Source organism: Muscardinus avellanarius (genome assembly GCF_963383645.1).
Source record: "Muscardinus avellanarius genome assembly, chromosome: 8".
NCBI classification, from domain to species: domain Eukaryota; kingdom Metazoa; phylum Chordata; class Mammalia; order Rodentia; family Gliridae; genus Muscardinus; species Muscardinus avellanarius.
Window position 1 is genome coordinate 83054222 of NC_137794.1, and position 18345 is coordinate 83072566.

At 38.4% G+C, this 18345-nt stretch overlaps 1 protein-coding gene across 1 annotated transcript in view; it reads right to left on the bottom strand.

Annotated features, from left to right (window-relative positions):
• The window catches only part of ARHGAP18 (Rho GTPase activating protein 18), a gene marked incomplete at its 3' end in the record, with an annotated part of 147903 nt that overhangs the window by 72959 nt on the left and 56599 nt on the right, over window positions 1-18345 (bottom strand). The window contains exon 2 of the mRNA XM_080700033.1: window positions 1949-2139. Coding sequence (XP_080556159.1) covers window positions 1949-2139 — 191 coding nt within the window. The remainder of the gene's footprint in view (window positions 1-1948; window positions 2140-18345) is intronic.

Consider the following 18345-nt stretch of genomic DNA (forward strand, 5'->3'; position numbering starts at 1 on the left):
TGGCAATCATCAAGAAGTCAAAAGACAATAAACATTGGCAAGTATGTGGGGAAATAGTAACTCTTCTACACTGTTGGAGGGAGTGCAAACTAGTTCCACCACTATGAAGATCAGTGTTGAGATTCCTCAAAAAACTGAGAATGGACCTACCGTATGATCCAGCTATATCACTCTGGGAGTCTTTCTAAAGAGGTTGAAATCAGAGAACTACAGTAATGTATGCATACCCACATTCATAGCAGCACATTTCACAATAGCCAAACTAAGAAATCAACCTAGGTGTCCATCAACAGATTAATGGATTACAAAATTATGGGAAATACACACAATGGAATTCTACTCAGTAATAAAGAATAACAAAATTATATCATTTGCAAGAAAATGGAAAGACCTGGAGAACATTATGTTAAGTGAAGAAACATGTTTCTGTGACTTCAGTCCCATAAAGTGACAGGTCATGCATTTTCTCTAATAGGTGCAAACTAGGGAGTAGCTGGGATACCAGAAGGATTCCAGATAATGAAGGAGAAACCTCAGTGGAGCCAGGGAGGTGGTCCAAGGAAGGGAGAGGGAGAAGATAGGTTCATTAATGGAAATACTACCATTGATTATGTGTACATATGTGAATATAACAATGTCAGTCTCAGTACTCTGTATTGGGGAAATGGAGAGGGGTACTAAGTGCTGTGTGCATGTATGTCACTGTCAACATGATTTACATTATGATGCAAGACTATAATGCACCAAAAACATATTTAATAAGAAGGGAAAAAAAGAAAGCAAACATAACAGATGCCAACACTGGGTATCACAAACTAGGTAAGTCCTTAAATTTAAAAGATGAAAAGAAATGGTAATAGCTAGGCCTGGTAGTCCACACGTGAAATTTCAGTACTCAGTCCTCCAGAGATAGGAGGATTGAAGGCTCAAGGCCAGCCTTAGCAACTTGGAGACCCACTTTTAACATTTAAAAAGGTTGGAGGATGGGGTGGGGTGTCATGCAGTGGTTGAGCAACCTTGAGCTCTCAATCCCCAGTGCCATACCCACAGACAAAAAGGACAAAATGACATGGAATTTAGGAAAAATTTAAAAGTAAAGTATTAAATGTTTCTTCCATAATACCAAGTACAATAGTGAAGGGTATGAAAAATATGGTTGAGAAGAGACTCAAGAAAAATGATAGATCAAGAGGAAAAAAAAAAAGCAAATATGGAAGCTAAAATATGCTAACACCATCTTGCACTGTCTAAATCTGTATCCTTAGATTGGTTGGCTAAACTGGTGGCATTGCATCCAATCTGGTGTCCTATACGTTGAATGATAAAATGACTAGTACTGCAGTAGACCTGAAAACTCTCCACAAGGGTTGGCTATGCAAATTTTCTTTGTAGAAAGTATCCTCAAATAGGTAAAAGGCTACCACATGAAAGTAGATGAAACTTATCCTGTTCGTCCCAAAGGTTGAAAGAACTACAGCAAGTGAGTCAGAGTTAGAAGAAAGCAGACTGTAAATGAGTAAAATAAAGATAAAAATAAATCAAGCAAACCAACAACTGGAAAAACAGTATCAGTGAAGTCATGAGCTTTCCGCTTTCTATCACCATTCATTCTTTGTCATCCTAGAGACCACAGGACCATGTAGCTAGTGTATTACAGAAGAAATTTAATGACAGTTTAGATGCTTTGAAAGATCAAGCCTAACCCTAAAAGTCTACTGTATGATTGGCTTAGCCTCCAACAGCCTCATCCTAACTACAATTAAGTGAATTTGCTCTTCCACTTATATCGGGCAGCTATATCCAGAAACCTGCAGGAAACAAGTCTTTTTCAAGTTGAAAGGAAACTAGCAGTGTCATTTATTTTGTGGTTCTCCTCTTCCTTTCCAGGCACTGATTTTCTATAAACACATGTTAAAAACAACAAAAGTTTTACTTATATAGTTATTACCATCAGGCTCTTTGACGACCACCACCTCTTGATCTTGTCTGTTTTCACTGGAACTCTTGATATTTTCTAATTCTGTCCAATAGTCCTCCATAGACAGTTCATCCAAGGAATCCTGTGAACTTGACCGATCCAACGGAGGCCTCTCCGTAACTCTAGTGGTGCTGTCCTGGTTCATGGTGTAGTGGCCATATCTGCGAATATAAATTCAAAAGAAAATGTGGTTCATTTTAGCACATGGGGAAGTACCGCAATTATCAAAATAGCATAGAACTGAGCTGTAGAATTTGGAAACTCCTTAAATTCTTTTTAGTAAAACAAAGATGATATGTATTTTTCAAGCTGCCCACCTTGGGGTAGTATTAATTACTTGTAGAATGAAGTATCATGCTTCATCTCTAAGCTATATATACTCTGCCTTTTTCTTTCATTATTTTTTATTTTCAAACAGGGAGGGTTCAAAATTTTGTTGCTGAGGCTGGCCTCGAACCTGTGATCCTCTTGTCTCAGTCTCACAAATACTGGGATTAAACCCATGTATTACAATGCCCGGCAACATTTATATTATTTAAAAACTTATCTAAAGCTGAAACTTTGCTTTCAGAAAACAAGACAAATCTTGATTTGAGGCTATCAAGTAAAATTGAGGATAAACTTTATATGGTATTTAATATTTGTCATTCACATTTATAAACCAAACACAGTAAATTCTTACATAGCAAGTGTCTTTAACCAAAGAATAGGGTACTATGTAAATTTTCATTTTTGGAACTGAAATGTCAACAGAAGGATGTTATTAAGAATCCTTTTACACTCTATTATAGAAAGCAACTTAAAATTTTACTTGTAAATGTTCTCATGACTTACGTGTATTATTAGTTTTTAAAAGTGGCTAAAAACTCACTTATTGGGAATTCTGAATAGCTTGGGATTACCTCAAAAATTGACCTTAGGTATTATTGGAGAAGAAAAGAATAATTTGAATGAGCATATTTTATGGCTTCAAAAATAAACTATATTTTTCTTTATAATTCATATCTCATTTGGCTTTAATATTGAATTAAAGGTGCTCATAATAACCCATGTGCAGTATAAATATTAAATTTTTGTTTTTTGTAGATACAGAAAAAAATAACACCTAATTAAGATGAAAAATTTCAGCTGTGGTGCCTCTCCTTTATATTCAAATATTTTAAAGTATAATTTAAGTGGTGATTATAATAGGTGGGAAAGTATTTTAATATTATAATTTCAAATCACTTTTTTTTATCTCCCAAGAAGGACTTTTAGGAAGTAATATTTTGCTAGGTTAGTTTTACTTCCTTTACATATTACAAAGAAATATAACAACATAAAATTCTTTAATAATGTTTGAACATCCTCACATTTAAACTGGCCTTTTTCATAATTATTCTAAATGATGGGATTTTAATACTACATGAGGGGGAGGGTCACTTAACTCTAGGACAATCTATCCACCAGTTTAATTCCAACTGGTTTGTTAGATAAAGTCAAAGAACTTAACTGCCTATTGCTATAAATAAATGCACTATAACAGTAATTAACTATAATGTGCGAGTAGGCCATTTTTATTCCCTTAAAGATGGTTCTTTCTGCCTGACTTAAGTACTTTGTGAATGCTGTTTGCATGAAAGAATAAATAATCACTGTAATGTCTCCTGGTAGCAACCTTGGGGTGGTGAAGGTGCATATCAGGACTAGGGCCAACAAGCATAAATCTAGACATGTTTGTGAATCTCCTTCCTCAAGTCTCCATTGTCCATTGTTTGTCTGTTCCATCCCTCAATTCAAGGGCTACTTCCTCTCATTCTAGTCCCAAGTATCCTGTTTACATCACTGTATACCATCCTGGTCTCCATTGTCAAGCCCAGTGATCACTATATAACCAATATTTTCATTGCAGGATTTTCATTTCTGCTTATTCAATTAAATTGTGAATGAATGTTACCTCTCTCTTAACAATGTCTTTTTGTTTGGGTTTCTTATTATTATAGTATGTTTCTGGGTCAGCAGTTCAACTTATCTGTAATTCATAGTCCTTAATTGTACCTTACCAGGAGAGCTAAAACTAATGTACAGAACGCCTGCCAGATTTGCTTATTTCATGTCAAATATATAGATACTCTACCCTTGCTCTTGTTTTAACTCTCCTCATAGTGTAAGACTGGCCACCTTATTCCCATTTCTTACCTTGTTCCTGAGGCCCCCAGGGGAGACCACAATAAGCACTTTCAACTATGTGAAGTATAATGTCTAATGCCAAATAATTTGGTTTATCTGCTCACAGGAAAGAGGTGCAGTTGAACTAGAAGTACATTAAGCTTTTCATTCCTGAAGGAATGTGTTTATTCTGGCAAGAATTTTCCAGTAAATTTTCATTAAGATAGCATGTGCAGAAAAATGCAGGGACACAGAGCAGCAGCATTGTTACATAAATATACCTTCTATATCAAGCCTTGCTTTCAAAACATGCATAAAGCTTAGTGCTGATGAATTGATTCAATATTTTGAACTTTAATAAGATTCAGAAGTTGAATAGGTTTGTGATTACCTGAAAATACTGAGTCATGGATTTCTCCCCCCTCCCTTGGATAACTGGTGAATATTGCAAAAACATACTTGCATTCAATTTTAAATATTAGAAGATGGAGAATGGGGAGGAGACAAGCACTCAGTAATAGACTACTCTTCTTAGTCAACCTACCATGTGTTTTCTAATTTCTCTTAAAATACAAGTGAATATTCTTTCAGTTTACATCAATTAATATGCCGTATCACTTTTTTTCTTATTAAAATATGCTCTACCTTTATATTGCAAATGGGCAATGAGTAAAAGTCTGGAACTTTTTCAAACTGTCCTGGCAAGTGTCACGTTAACGGATTTCCTCTGTTCTGTTTTAGCAGTGTGCTATTTCATACCATGCTCATTCTGAAAATTGAGTTCAAATACACAGCATAAGGCAACATCTGCTGGATGTAATGCAGTGCAGAGCAGAAGTATTTCATATTTCCAGAGGATCCAAGCCAACACATGGTACTGGAATTGAGGAAACACAGTTTATACCAATTATACTGCTTCACCTGCTGGCAAGTGACTGGTCAAGTTCCTTCCCCTCCTTCTCCCTCCAGAATCCCAGGGGCAGATTCTCCCATGGCCACACTTCAAACGTCCCACACTGCCCTCCTACCACCACGACAGAACTGGATGCAGTCCCTTGCAGGAAGTTGGCCACGCTGCTCTCTGAAGAGCTGTTTCCAGATTTGCTGAGAAAATCCTGCTCTTTCCAACACAGCATGGCTTTGTGGCTTTGCCTTTTTGCAAGGGAACTAAACTTACCAGCAAACACTCCCTTTATGGAACTTATGGGATTTTCTATAATATTTCTTCTTAATCTGGCTTACAGCTCCTCTCTGCTATTTTTTTTTAAATTAGGGTTTTTTTGGTTGTATTTTCCCCAGGCATATGTCATCTCGTTTTTCTTTGATAATATTTTCAGCGGGTAGGAATTTCAAAGGTGCTAATGCCACTCAGGATTTTTAATAATGCCTGTTGTTTATTTTTTCATAGAGACTATGAAACTATCTGACATCATTTTTCCTTTACAAGGGGGTGGGAGTTGTCACTTATTACTGCGGTCTACTGGTCGTCCAAGTATCAAATCAATATACAAAGAAGAAATGGAAGCACAGAACTGGGCTGATAACTTCTCTACTCTTCAGTTTTTCTACCTATAAAATAGGAATATTAACAATAACGTAGAGGACTAAAGACCTAGCTCACTAGTAAATTCTCCTAAGCAGCAAGCCCTGTGTTCAAGTCCCATCAACTAAAACACACAAGCAGCCTTAATTCCTTAATTAATTGCCTCACAGGTAACCATGAAAAGGGGATGGTACCTAGTACCATTCATTGGTAGACCTTGTACTGCTAATTATATATAACTATTTATTGCACAGATAAGGTGTGTGTGTGTGTGTGTGTGGTATGGTGTGTATGCATGAGTGTGTGAATTTGTTACTAGGAATTGAACCCAGGGACTCATGCATGCTATACCCAGCATGTGCTCTACCACTGACCTACAACCGTAGCATCCCCACCCCCACCTACGCACACACACATATACACCATGCGATGAGGTCACCTTTACTTTCCTCTAAGATTCATAGAGATCCTTTATCCTACAAGTAGTTCTTAAACTTTTTCCATCACATATCTCCTTTATACACTGAAAATTCTTCAAGAATCCCCAGAGCTTTTGTTCTTATGGGTTATACCTATTGACATTTACAATATTACATATTAAAATTAAAAATACTATTCATTTGCTAGAGAGTATCTTAAATAAGTTTAAAAACCCCTATATTTTCCAAACCAACGCCAACATAAAATTAGTGAGGTGGGTAGCATTGTTTTAAATTTTGAAACATTCTTCAACGTCCAGCTAAATAAAAAGCAAGCATCTGGTTCCTCACATCTGCCTCTGCGCTCACTCTTTTGCAATATTGCACATCATATCTTCTCTGGGCTACTTCATTGTATCCTCATGGGAGAACGAGAGTGAAGAGAAAAATAATACCCTTAATGATATTACGAAAACAATTTTGATCTCCTAGAACCCTGCAAAGATTCTGAGACCTCCAAATGTTCTGTACCATGCCTGGAAAACCACTGCTCTCAGACTTCTCAAAAACACTAGCTAATGGGTCTAAAAAGCACTTTCCAGTTCTGTGGATGGTGCTCCAGAAGCCACACTGAAGGAAGCAGACATGTTTTCCTAGGGACTCTTGACCTAGTTCTTTGTTTATTTTAGTTTTGCTAGCTTTCATAAAAACTGGGACTTATTCCAATGACATATCCATTTTTAATTTATACTACAATGACAAAGAATAAAAAGCATCATTTTGAAAGTGCTGCCTTGCCAATGCCTTAGTCATCTGTCCGTATCCATCATGTACAAAGGAGGAGCTGTTCTTGCCTGTGGCCAGTACACTTGGAGGTGTGCATGTCCCTTGATGTTCTTTGTCATCCATGCCCTCTTCCTAAAACCACCTCAAGGCAGATTTATCACTAGGACACATCTTTGAATTCATATTTAACAATCTGGTACAATTTCTACTTTTTGTACTATGCCCTGAAAACAATACCCCAAAGTGTGATTTCTTTAGCATGCAAGGCACTTTTCAATTAAAGGAAATTGGAAGGCTTTAGAAACTGCTTCTGAAACAAGGCATATCTAACCTCCTTTTGTTGGTTTTCTGCCAAAGTATGGAGTGACTCCCTCTGAGGTTCCCTTATCTAGCTGAAAGTTCCTTATCTGACTAAGGAAAATTCTTCCAAAAACTATGCAACCATTGTAAACCCCCTCCCTAGGAATCTCCTCAAATAACCAGGGAGGTAACTACTGGAGCAGAAACACGGTGCTCACCATGCCCATAGATGTCCCAGCCCAAAGAGATTACCAGGGCCACTCCATCTGCTAACAAGACGATTTGTATTCACAGTTAAGTTCTGTCCCTCTCCCTAACTTGTGGTTTCCACCCCCCATAGCTGAGAGGAATGAGAGGAACTTTGTCTCAGATGGTGTTCGGATCCTTCTGGCCCATTTGTTTCTTCCTCCCAGAGGGCCTCAATCCCTTCCCATTTCTCTTTCCCCTCTAAGGTATTTCTGCTTCAATCACTGTCAGCTCATGTCAACACACATTTAGAGGGTGGAGGAGGATCTCCCCAGCCCCTCCAAGGCCTATGACACTTCATATCCAATCTGCTCTTTATTCTTTTCCTTCCAGAGGTATTTTTGTAACCCAAAGTCTTACTATTTTTTTTAATCCTCTGATACTAGGCCCTGGCTTTGTCTTTAATTTTCTTAAAAGATTCTTTCCGCCGAGCGTGGTGGCGCACGCTTGTAATCCCAGCATTCGGGAGGCGGAGACGGGAGGATTGCGGTTCGCGGACAGCCTCAGCTACTTAGTGAGGCCCTCTGCAACTCAGTGAGACCCTGTTTCAAATTAAAGAATAAAAAGAAATAGGGCAGGGGGTGTAGCTCAGCGGTTGAATGACCCTGGGTTCCATCATCAGACCTGAAAAAAAAAGATCCTTTCCATAAAGACTATATTTTCTATCATGTTTCTTATTCTACCTTAATGTCCCTGAAGAACAAGAAGTAACTGGATTGGGCAATTTAAGACAAAGAATAAGGTTTGTGTTTGTACTATTTGGGGGAAAAAAAAGAGTTCTCATGCAGATTATGACATCATCAACCTTAACGACTAAGATATATATCTTAGTGTTTGTAGCACTGAGGATAGAACCCAAGGGTATTCTACCTCTGAGCTACACCCTCAGCCCTATTTCTTCATTTTTTTGGGGGGTGGGGTACTGGGGATGGAACTCAAGGGCATTCTACCTTCAACCCTACTTTTTATTCTTTATTTTGAAACAGGGTCTCACTGAATTGCAAAGGACCTAAGTAGCCGAGGCTGTCCAAGAACCACGATCCTCCTGTCTCAGCCTCCTGAATGCTGGGACTACAAGAATGTGCCACCACGCTCGGCTCTTATTTTTTAATTTTTTATTTTTTAAAATATGGAATGCTTCATGAATTTGTGTGTCATCCTTGCGTAGGGGCCATGCTAATCTTCTCTGTATCGCTTGAATTTTAGCACTTATTTTAATTTTTTATTTTAAATTTTTAATTTGAAAACAGGCTCTCACTAAATTGTTGAGAGCCTTGCTAAATTGCTGAAGTTGGCCTTGACCCAGTGATCCTCCTGTCCCAGCCTTCCATGTACTGGGATTACAGGCATGCACGAACATGTCTGGCAGATGAAGTTTGTTTGTTTATTGTGATACTGGGGATTGAACCCAGGAGCATTCTACCTCTGAGCTATGCCCCCCAGCCCTTTTTATTCTTTATTTTGAAACAGGGTCTCACTAGTTGTGGAGGGCCCCGCAAGTTTTTGAGTCTGGCTGTGAACCTGCTATATCCTCTTGTCTCAACCCCAAGTGCTAGGATTCCAAGCATGCACCATCACTCCCAGCCTAAGTATATTTAAGTCAGATCCATTAAAACTTCAACTTAAGAATAATATTGGATTTTAGAGATTTAAACCTGTCCCATCACATTCTAGGAAGAGATGATGAGGACTTATGATTCGATTTCCCCCGGAGCTCAGCCAGCAAAGGAATGGGTAGAACCAAGATTATGGGCTTATATTTTCTTCACTGGTCACTACAGTATACCAAATAAATTCAAAAGAGCATAATCAACCTTTATCTCATCTTTCTGAGTTTACATTGCACATAGTCAGGCCAAAATGGTCTTGTTGCCAATCACTAATAAGCATTCTAAAATAATCATTCTACTTAACAGCAGAAAATACATTAAAAAAAAATCAAACCATACCTCTTAAAAAAGCATGAAAATGTACATCATGTGCATTAGGGTGTTTCCCTCTTCCCAGCTCTCAAAGTTAGGTCACCTTTACTCATCTGAGGTTTCTTCTTCTTTGTTTGGAGTCCCTCCTATGTCCCATTTTCTTCCTAGCTTCTGCATATTAGGGAGAACATCAGACTTTTCATTTTTTCATTTTTTGTGACTGACTAATCTCACTTAGCATAATGTTCTCCAATTCCATCCATTTCCCAGAAAATGACAAAATCTTGTTCTTTTAAATGACTGAGTAAAATTCCATTGTGTTCATATCCCATAGTTTTATAATCTAATATGTTGATGGACATCTTGGCTGGTTCATCATCAAGATGTATGATTAAAATACACCAATAAATTCTTAAAAATATTAAATTTAAAAAGCACCAGGACAGAATTATGAAGCATAACTTCATTTCCCAATGCCATATTAAAGATTAAAATGTATTAAGTAACATTTAGAAACAAAATAAATTTTAAATAATTAAAAAGGCATGAGAAACCTTTACAATGTACTTTCTAAATTATAGTTGGTGTCATACTGAGGCATGACTTAAACAAAAACAAAAACTAAAAAACTTTATTTTGTAAAAATTTTTAAATGTATTAATGTTTTAAAAATTCACCATTCCTTTTTATCTATTATTGTCTATGTTGAAAAAAAAGAGAGAGAAAACTTGTTTCAGATGTGTAGAGTCTTCTCTTCCCTTGCAACAGTGATTTTAAAGAAGCAATTACTACCCTGGTGCTTGGTAAAGCTATTAATACTGTGTAATGGCCCTGTCCATCAGAATACGCTCAATTTGAATGACTATGGAGAGCTGCAGTGTATGAATGACCCGTCATTTTCCTTCCCTAGGAAGTGTATACCCACTATTGTTTAGCTGAAAGCAGTAATTATTACAAGTGGCTCTGACATCCAGGAAGAAAGAACACTGAACAATGCCTGGGCACTAAGAAGGTGACTAGAAAGCAGCCCCACAGTGCCCCTCCCCACATGCAGGGCCAACAGAACCCAAGGAAAGGATTCCTTATCTCTTTTTGTCAGACCAACTGTTGTAGCTTTAAGGCCCTATGCAGCTCATTTTCACTTTTCATGTAAACTATCATACTCTATGTTTTATCCATCATATTTTTGGGGGAATGACTCATTTCTCTCAATTTTCTTCTTCTTTAAAATTAAAAGTCACTTAACATCTTATATACCATTTTGCCATTTTTCAAAGAGTGTGCACCCATGGGTGGCACAGCAGAACAATGAGCAGATGAATATCTCCTATTCATACAACATTGTCAAAGTAAAGCTGAAAAGAAAAGCCCATTGGTGACACTGTTGAGAGCTAGCTTTGGGAACCTGGCTTTATCACTTTTAACACAGCAATCCTTATGTGTTTGTCTGTCATTGGCGCTTTCAATATCACTAAAATAGGCATATAAAAAGCCAGGTGTGGTGGCACACACCTGTAATCCCAATACTTGGGAGGCTAAGACAGGAGAATCACAGGTTCATATCCTCAGCAACTTAGTGAGTCTCTCAACAATTTAGTGAAACCCCATTTCCAAATGAGAAAATGAAGTAGGTCTGTGGTATAGCTCAAAGATAGAATGCCACTGGGTACAATTCCCAGCAGGAAAAAAAAAGAAAAGAAAAGAAAAGAGAATAGGTATATAGGTGGCAAGTTCCAGGAGGTCTGTTAGAAAAAGGGAGGGATGGTGGAGACAGAGGATGTAGGAAAGGTAGCCAGGACAACTTATAAACATTTTCGTCCTTTTTAGGGATGGAACAGGAACATAAAAGGGTGAGCTACCACTGGCCACCAGGCATAGGTCTTCCTTGTTTTAAAGCACTGGTTCTTGGTAGAAGTGGATTCTTCTTGTTCCTCAGCATCCCGACTTCCAATGGGTAGATTTGCCTCCTCACTTGAAGGCAAAACTGGAGAACTGACCAAGTAGAAACTCTGGGTTCTTAAAATCATCATCTTCCAAAACAAGAATGAAGGTGTGTGTAAAGGGACACTGACATCAAGTCTCAGGACCTAAACACATTGATTCAAAGCATATTCACTTTACCCATTATCTATTAAAACCTTATGCATCCACCTGAGTCCCTGGACCTGTTGTCCTTTCTCTTTGATAGTCTTCTTGTTCTGGCCAGCTGTGTAGTCAGCTGGAAATCAAACTCCAGTAGCTACTTTGCATTCGGAGCATAGGCACTCCAGTTTGATCTCTCCTCCTGCTGTCATTATTCATTTCATATCATAGTACCTTTGTCTGTGGAGGCTGGAAAACCTTACTTTTAAGACTTCCCAAATCCTGTATTTCAGCGATCTGCTCATATTTGTGTCTCTACCACTATGTGTTCCTGGATTGGAGCGAGAATCCAATTTTTTTTTTAAATCTTGGTATACCCAGGTTCCAGCAACCTGCTTGGCACAGCAGATGCTTGTATACTGTTCATTTCTTAATTATTGAATGATTGCTGCTGCTGAAATAAAAATCTCTTAACCCCTAAAGTGTTTTATTTCATTGAACTACAAAGAAATAGATACTAAACGTAGCAAGAAGGAAGTCTATCATCAAGAAACCCTAACATAAGGTAATCGTTTTATATTCTGTGTATAGGATGCTTAGTCTCAAAGTAGATTTCCTAAAGGGAATAGAAACATACAAAAGAAAGGGCTGGCTTCATACCACACTGTAAGCCACACACAAGCACTGGCCTACAGTGTGTGAAGCACATTCCCCAAGTCCTATCCTGCCATCTTGGTCTCTAAAAGAAACATTTATTGAATGCCTTCTTCTACCTTTAGATCCTTATCAGGAACTTTTATCCAACTAAGCTCCTGAAACCTTTAGTGTGAGGTAGATGAAACGTGACACCAGCACCAGATATGAGTGGAATTTTCTAGTTCCTCACCCAGCCAGTGGCCTCACAGCCCTCCAGCAAGTGCTTCCAGGTCGTGACCTCTGCTTCAGCACTGTCCTGACATTCCTCAGGCCTTGCTGTGGCTCACCATTCCTTCCCCAGTAAGAATTCCACTTCCTCTCTGGCTGTTGTTGCCAATGCCACCCACACAACCCTGAACACATCCCCTGTTCAATCATTTCCTTTGATTTATACCAGTAATTCGAGGTCACCTGCCTAGTTTCTTGCTATTTTTCTCAATGTTTGTGTTATATCCAAATTCATGTTGAAACTCTAACCTTCAAGGTGATGGTATTGGGGGCTGGGACTTTTTAGTGTCTTTATGAAGAAGGCCCCAGAGAGCCACCTTGCTTCTTCCACTATGGGAAAACACAGTGACAAGTTACCCTCCAGCAGAAAGAAATGCCTTCTCCAGACATAGAAGCTGCCTGTGTCTGATCTTGGACTTCTCAGACTCCAGAACTGTGAGAGAAAAAATTTGATTGTTTTTAAGTGACCTAGTTTATGATATTTTGTTTAGTAGCATCCTTCCTATAAGCCTTCCTTCTCCACTCCCTTTGTCTGTCTCTTGCAGGCCTTCTGGGTTTGCCCGCAGCCCACTCACTGGTCCATTAGTAAAGCTGTTCCTTTTGGAGACTGATTCCAGCTTCCTTGAAGTTGTCCAGTGTTCTGTCCTTATTCCCCAGTGTCATGTGGCTTCAAAGGTACTAATCAGCATCCAAAATTATTGTCAACTTTTTTATTATGCTTTTCATTGAAAAAACAATCACACTGTTTGCCTTTTCAGTTTCAAAGCTTTGCTGCTGTTTTATTTATGAGAAATTTATTGAGTTTTTGGTACATTTTCAGAGGTGGAAGGAGAAAAGGATTCACTAATGAAGACCAAAGAAAGGTCTTTTTGCCTCCCTTAATATTATCAAACTCACTCTAAAGTCTCCTGCCATGACATCTGTTAGTTTGGAATCTCATCATTATAGTTTGCCAATACACTTGAGACTTAGATTAATGCAGATAAAATTTACATGAGGAAGAAAATTTCTTCAAGACTTAATAGCATATTTAAAATCTAGAATCCATCAGGTAGGGAGCCTAAGGGAGGAGAATTCCAAGTTTGAAGCTAACCTGGGCAACTTGTCAAGACACTATCTCAAAATAAAATGAAAATGGCTGGGGTTTTAGATCTTAGCCAGGCATTTTATTCTGGGTGATGGCTACAGATTTATAAATTTTATATGTATGTGCATGTATGTGCATGTGTGTGTATGTGTGTGCACCTATGTGTGTGCACATATGTGTGTGTTTTGCTGGGTACTAGAACCAGGGCGTCACACATGCCAGGCAAGTGCTCTACCACTGAGCTATATCCCCAACTCCAAATTATAATATTCTGATATATCTCCAATTCACAAAGAGGATGCTATTGATTCGAATGACCATAAGTACTAACAAAATTTGTTTTGACATAACAAAATTATGAACAATAATCTTTTAAGTGTAACATTAAAATAACAGTAAATATAATATTGATTTTCTTTATTTCCTATGGGCAAATCTCTTGTCCTTCTGTAATACTTTTAAATACACATTAACATCAACTTCTGCATACTAATAAAAGTACAAACATGGCAAAGTCAGATTGAAAGAAAATGCCTTTTGATAATAACTAAAGGTAAATACATGGGCAAATTGTCAAAGACACAAGTATATTATTATTCATCTCTTAGTTCTTTATGATATCTATCATAATAAAAGTGGGAGAAATCACCTTGTATTTTGGTGAGGCTATAGAGGTATAAAATCAACCTCCCACTTGCTAGATGCCAGAAGAAAATGTTAAAAGAGGATATCTGTGTTTATGTTAGATGATAAACAATACATGTGGCCCTATTTTTTAGTCTTTTTATTTTTGAAACAGGATCTCACTGAGTTGCAAAGGGTATCCCAACCCTCTTGTCCTTAGCCATTGTGTGTTCAATGTATCTACGTGGCAGCAAAACACATTGTTCTCTTACTTTCCTTCTCCAAAATTTCTTCATAAAAAAATACTAGTAGCTCTGGGTAGAGTAGACATAGTTGACACTGTAGAATCACATAGTAGGACCAGGTCCTTTTTCTGGCTAATATCATTAATGACTCAACACACACTTTTATTTCAGAGATCCCTCAGTCTGAACAGTTTTAGTGTAATAAGAATAATCTAAGGCCACATTTTCTGTATGTTCTAGACTGATCTGATTCAACATAAGACAGATGTGAATGCACGTATTCTAAATGTTATATAAAATAAAAACACAGAAAACAATGAAAAAAAATCCAATCATAAAATACAGATTGGAGGTAAGAGATGGAGAAATTAATATTCAAAAGACAAAAATAATGTTTTTAGCTCTCAGAAAAAAATTTTCAGTAAAAGCTAACTGAATTCTATTTAGAGAACAGGAGCAAGGCACACAGGGCAATGAGACCTGATTCTACAAAAGGGAAGGGGAGGGAATGCAGAAGGGAGAAGAAAAAGAAAAAAAATATATATATATATACACATACATACATACATATGTATATATACACACATACATATACATATATATGTATACACACACACACACACACACACACACACACACACACACACACACATATATATATATATATATATATATATATATATATATATACATGACATGACTCCTGGGCAATATTACCACACCATCTAGCACAGTTACTGGCACAGCCAGCTCTGGCAAATGCCATGCAAAGACACATCAAGTTCCAGGAGGAGAAAATGCCTCACCAAATTGGAACTTTATAATCCATCTTAGCATTCCTATCCTGGTCCTCTCAGGAAACACCCTGCACTCTGACCCTCCCAAATCTCAGACTCCTTTCCAGACTTCCAAGAGTCTACCTGTTCTTTTTATACAAGGCAGCAAAATTCCCACTTAATCCACAGCAGTAGGGTATCTGATTCTGAAATGCCATTCCATGTGGGAATTTGAAATAGGTTAAGAAGTTCAGAAGCAGTTCGTTCTCCTAAGAGTTTCCTCCCTGGCCACAATCAAGGCTTTGCTGGCACTGCGGTGAAAAGCTCATGCTGAGCTAGGTGTGGTAGCATGTGCTCCTACCAGTAGTTGGGAGGCTGAGACAGGAAGATCACAGGTTCACTGACAGCCTCAGCAACTCAGTGAGATCTTCAAAACTTAGTGAGAACCTGTTATAAAATTTAAGAAAATTAAGCCAGGCGTGGTGGCACATATCTGTAATCCAAGTCCTTGGGAGGCTGAGACAGGAGGATCATAGGTTTGAGGAGAGCCTTGGCAACATAGTAACTCAGCAACCTTGCTATATCCTGTTAGAAAACAAAAGCATAAAAAGGGGTAGGTGTATCGTTAAGAGGTAGAATGTCCATAGGTTCAATCACCAGTACCACGGAAACAACAAAATCTCATGCTTAATCAGGAACTTCCACGTCCACGATTCCACTTCATCCTTTTGTCCTCCACTACTTTCCTCACTGTCCCATACCTGGTTTTCTTCTCTGCTCAATCATCATTAAGAAATAATCTAGGTCTATTGATCTCTATGTCACCCCTAAAATTCTACTTACTAGATCAGTCTATCTGAGCACAGCTCCCAGGACCTCATATCTCAGTCAGTTCTGGTAACTTTGTCCCCTGCTCACAGAGAAAAAGAAAAGCAGAAGAAAGACTTGTTGTTTCAGGAAGCCAGCCTTTCAGAAGGGATTAATCAATACGCTACTGCATAGAGAACAGAGCCTTCTGAGAGCAGAACAGTCCAAGTTGTCGAGGGAGGAGACGAAAGCATGTAAGGCAATCGACACCCTCCCGGCCACAAGTCAGCACCGAGCAGCGGCTCCCACAGGCATGGAAGCCAGCCTCCATGGCGGCCTCAAAGGCATGACTTCCTTTACTATCTTGCCAAGACGTGTCCACAGGAAGATCTGAGTTGTCAGATTCTCTAAGATTAAGATCCAAGACTTAGAACTTTTTTTTTAAGTTCAGATGTTCGAGGGTTAGCTGTTAATAGTTGTTAAGATTCCCACTTCATAATGACTTTTGTCATTTGCTGACTCAGGTTCTTCAAAGTAAAATACATAGTTTTTATAAGACAAATATGGTGTGATTCTTTACATTCTATCACAAGCCAACCAGTCTAACATAGGAAGGGTAATTTCTTAACCCAACTGCTTTACAAATAGATTCTCTGAATAGTACCCACATTTATTCACTAGCTTTACTTCTTTAAGAAGATTAATCAGAGCCAGGACTGGTGGCATATGCTTGTAATCCCAGCATTTGGGAGGCTGAGAAAGGAGGATTGCGCAGTTTCGAAGCCAGCCTCAGGTACTTAGTGAAGCCCTCTGCAACTCAGTGAGACTGTGTTTCAAAATAAAGGATAAAAAAATAGGGCTGAAGGTGTTGTTCGGAGGTAGAATGCCCCCTGGGTTCCATCCCCAGTACCGAAAAAAAAAAAAAAAAAAGAATATTAATCAGAATTCTGCAAAGATTTTTTGTTTTGTTTTTGGTACTAGGGATTGAGCTCAGGAATATTGTACCTCTGAACTATATCCCCAACTCTTAATTTTTTATTTTTTTGTTTTGTTTTGAAAAAGGGTCTTACTAAGTTGCTGAGGCTATCCTTGACCTACAATCCTCCTGTCTTGGCCTCCCAAGTAATGGGATTATAGGTTTGCACCACCATGGTTAGCTGAGTTTTATTTTTTATTTTTTTTATTTTTATTTTTTTGTAGTCCTGGGGATGGAACCCAGAGCCCTCTACCTCCAGGTTATACCCCCAACCTATTTGTATATTTTGTTTTTTAAAACAGTGTCTCACTAAGCTGCTGAGAACCTCACTAAGTAGCTGAGGCTGGCTTCGAACCTGTGCGATCCTCCTGTCTCAGCCTCCCAAGTACTGGGATTACAAGTACGCAACATCATACCTGGCTTCTGAGTTTTATTTTTTAAATCATTGTAATTATGGCTTAAAATCAAATTAATCCACATAGTGTATGTCTTCCTCTGTTTTTGGTGCTGAGGATTGAGCACAGGGCCTTGCAACTGCTAAGCATTCACTCTATTACTGCCCAAACCCCTAGCCCCTGTATTTTCCATTTTAAGTAATGAAGGGGACGTTTAAAAGAGTGGCAGAATTCAAATGACATTAATACCTCAGTATCTTAGTGGAGCGATACTACACAACTTGGGCTCTTGCTTGTTAATAATAAGCAGACCACTAAGTTATGACTCAGACATTCATTCAATAGATAATGACACCCTACTAGTTGCAAGATATAAGACTTGTTGATGTCCAAAGTTCAAAGAAGCACTGGGTTTCACCTCTGTTCCCCAAGTCTGCATTAGAGTAAAGAGATCAAACACTCAGGAACAGAACAATGCAGGGCATCAGTGGGGTGGCTTCCTGCCCCAAAGCTGGGAAACCAGGTGTTGCTGAGCTCATTCCTGCTTAGCAGGCAAAGACTTGAGGCCAAAACATGTAAAGTATTTGTAACACAGTAAGACAAGGTAAGGAGGGAAATTCCAGACTCTTGCTATACCTTGTTGTAATTTGATAAAGCTCTCCCCAGAGCCAACAATGTCTTCCTGTTTGATTCAACTTTACTTGCCTCTAATTTAAGCCCATTTCCTCTGAGCAAATAAAGAATTAAACAGTATCCTTGTTATAATAACTCTGTTGCTGGCAACAGATTTAACTTAGTCCGTCACTATACCTTGAGGTGTCCAACAAATATTACCCTCTACTTTTTTTTCTATATTTTGAAAAGCAGTGTCTCAAGCCCGGCATGGTGGTGCCTGTCTGTAATCCCAGTACATGTTTAGGCTGAGACAGGATTGAAAGCTTGAGGATAGTCTCAGCAATCTGGGGAGACCCTGTTTCAAAACAAATATAAAAAGGGCTGGAGGTATAGTTTGGAGGTAGAATGCCTCTGGGTTCAATCTCCAGTATAAAAAAAAAAATGTAGAATCTATACTCCACATTCTTATTGC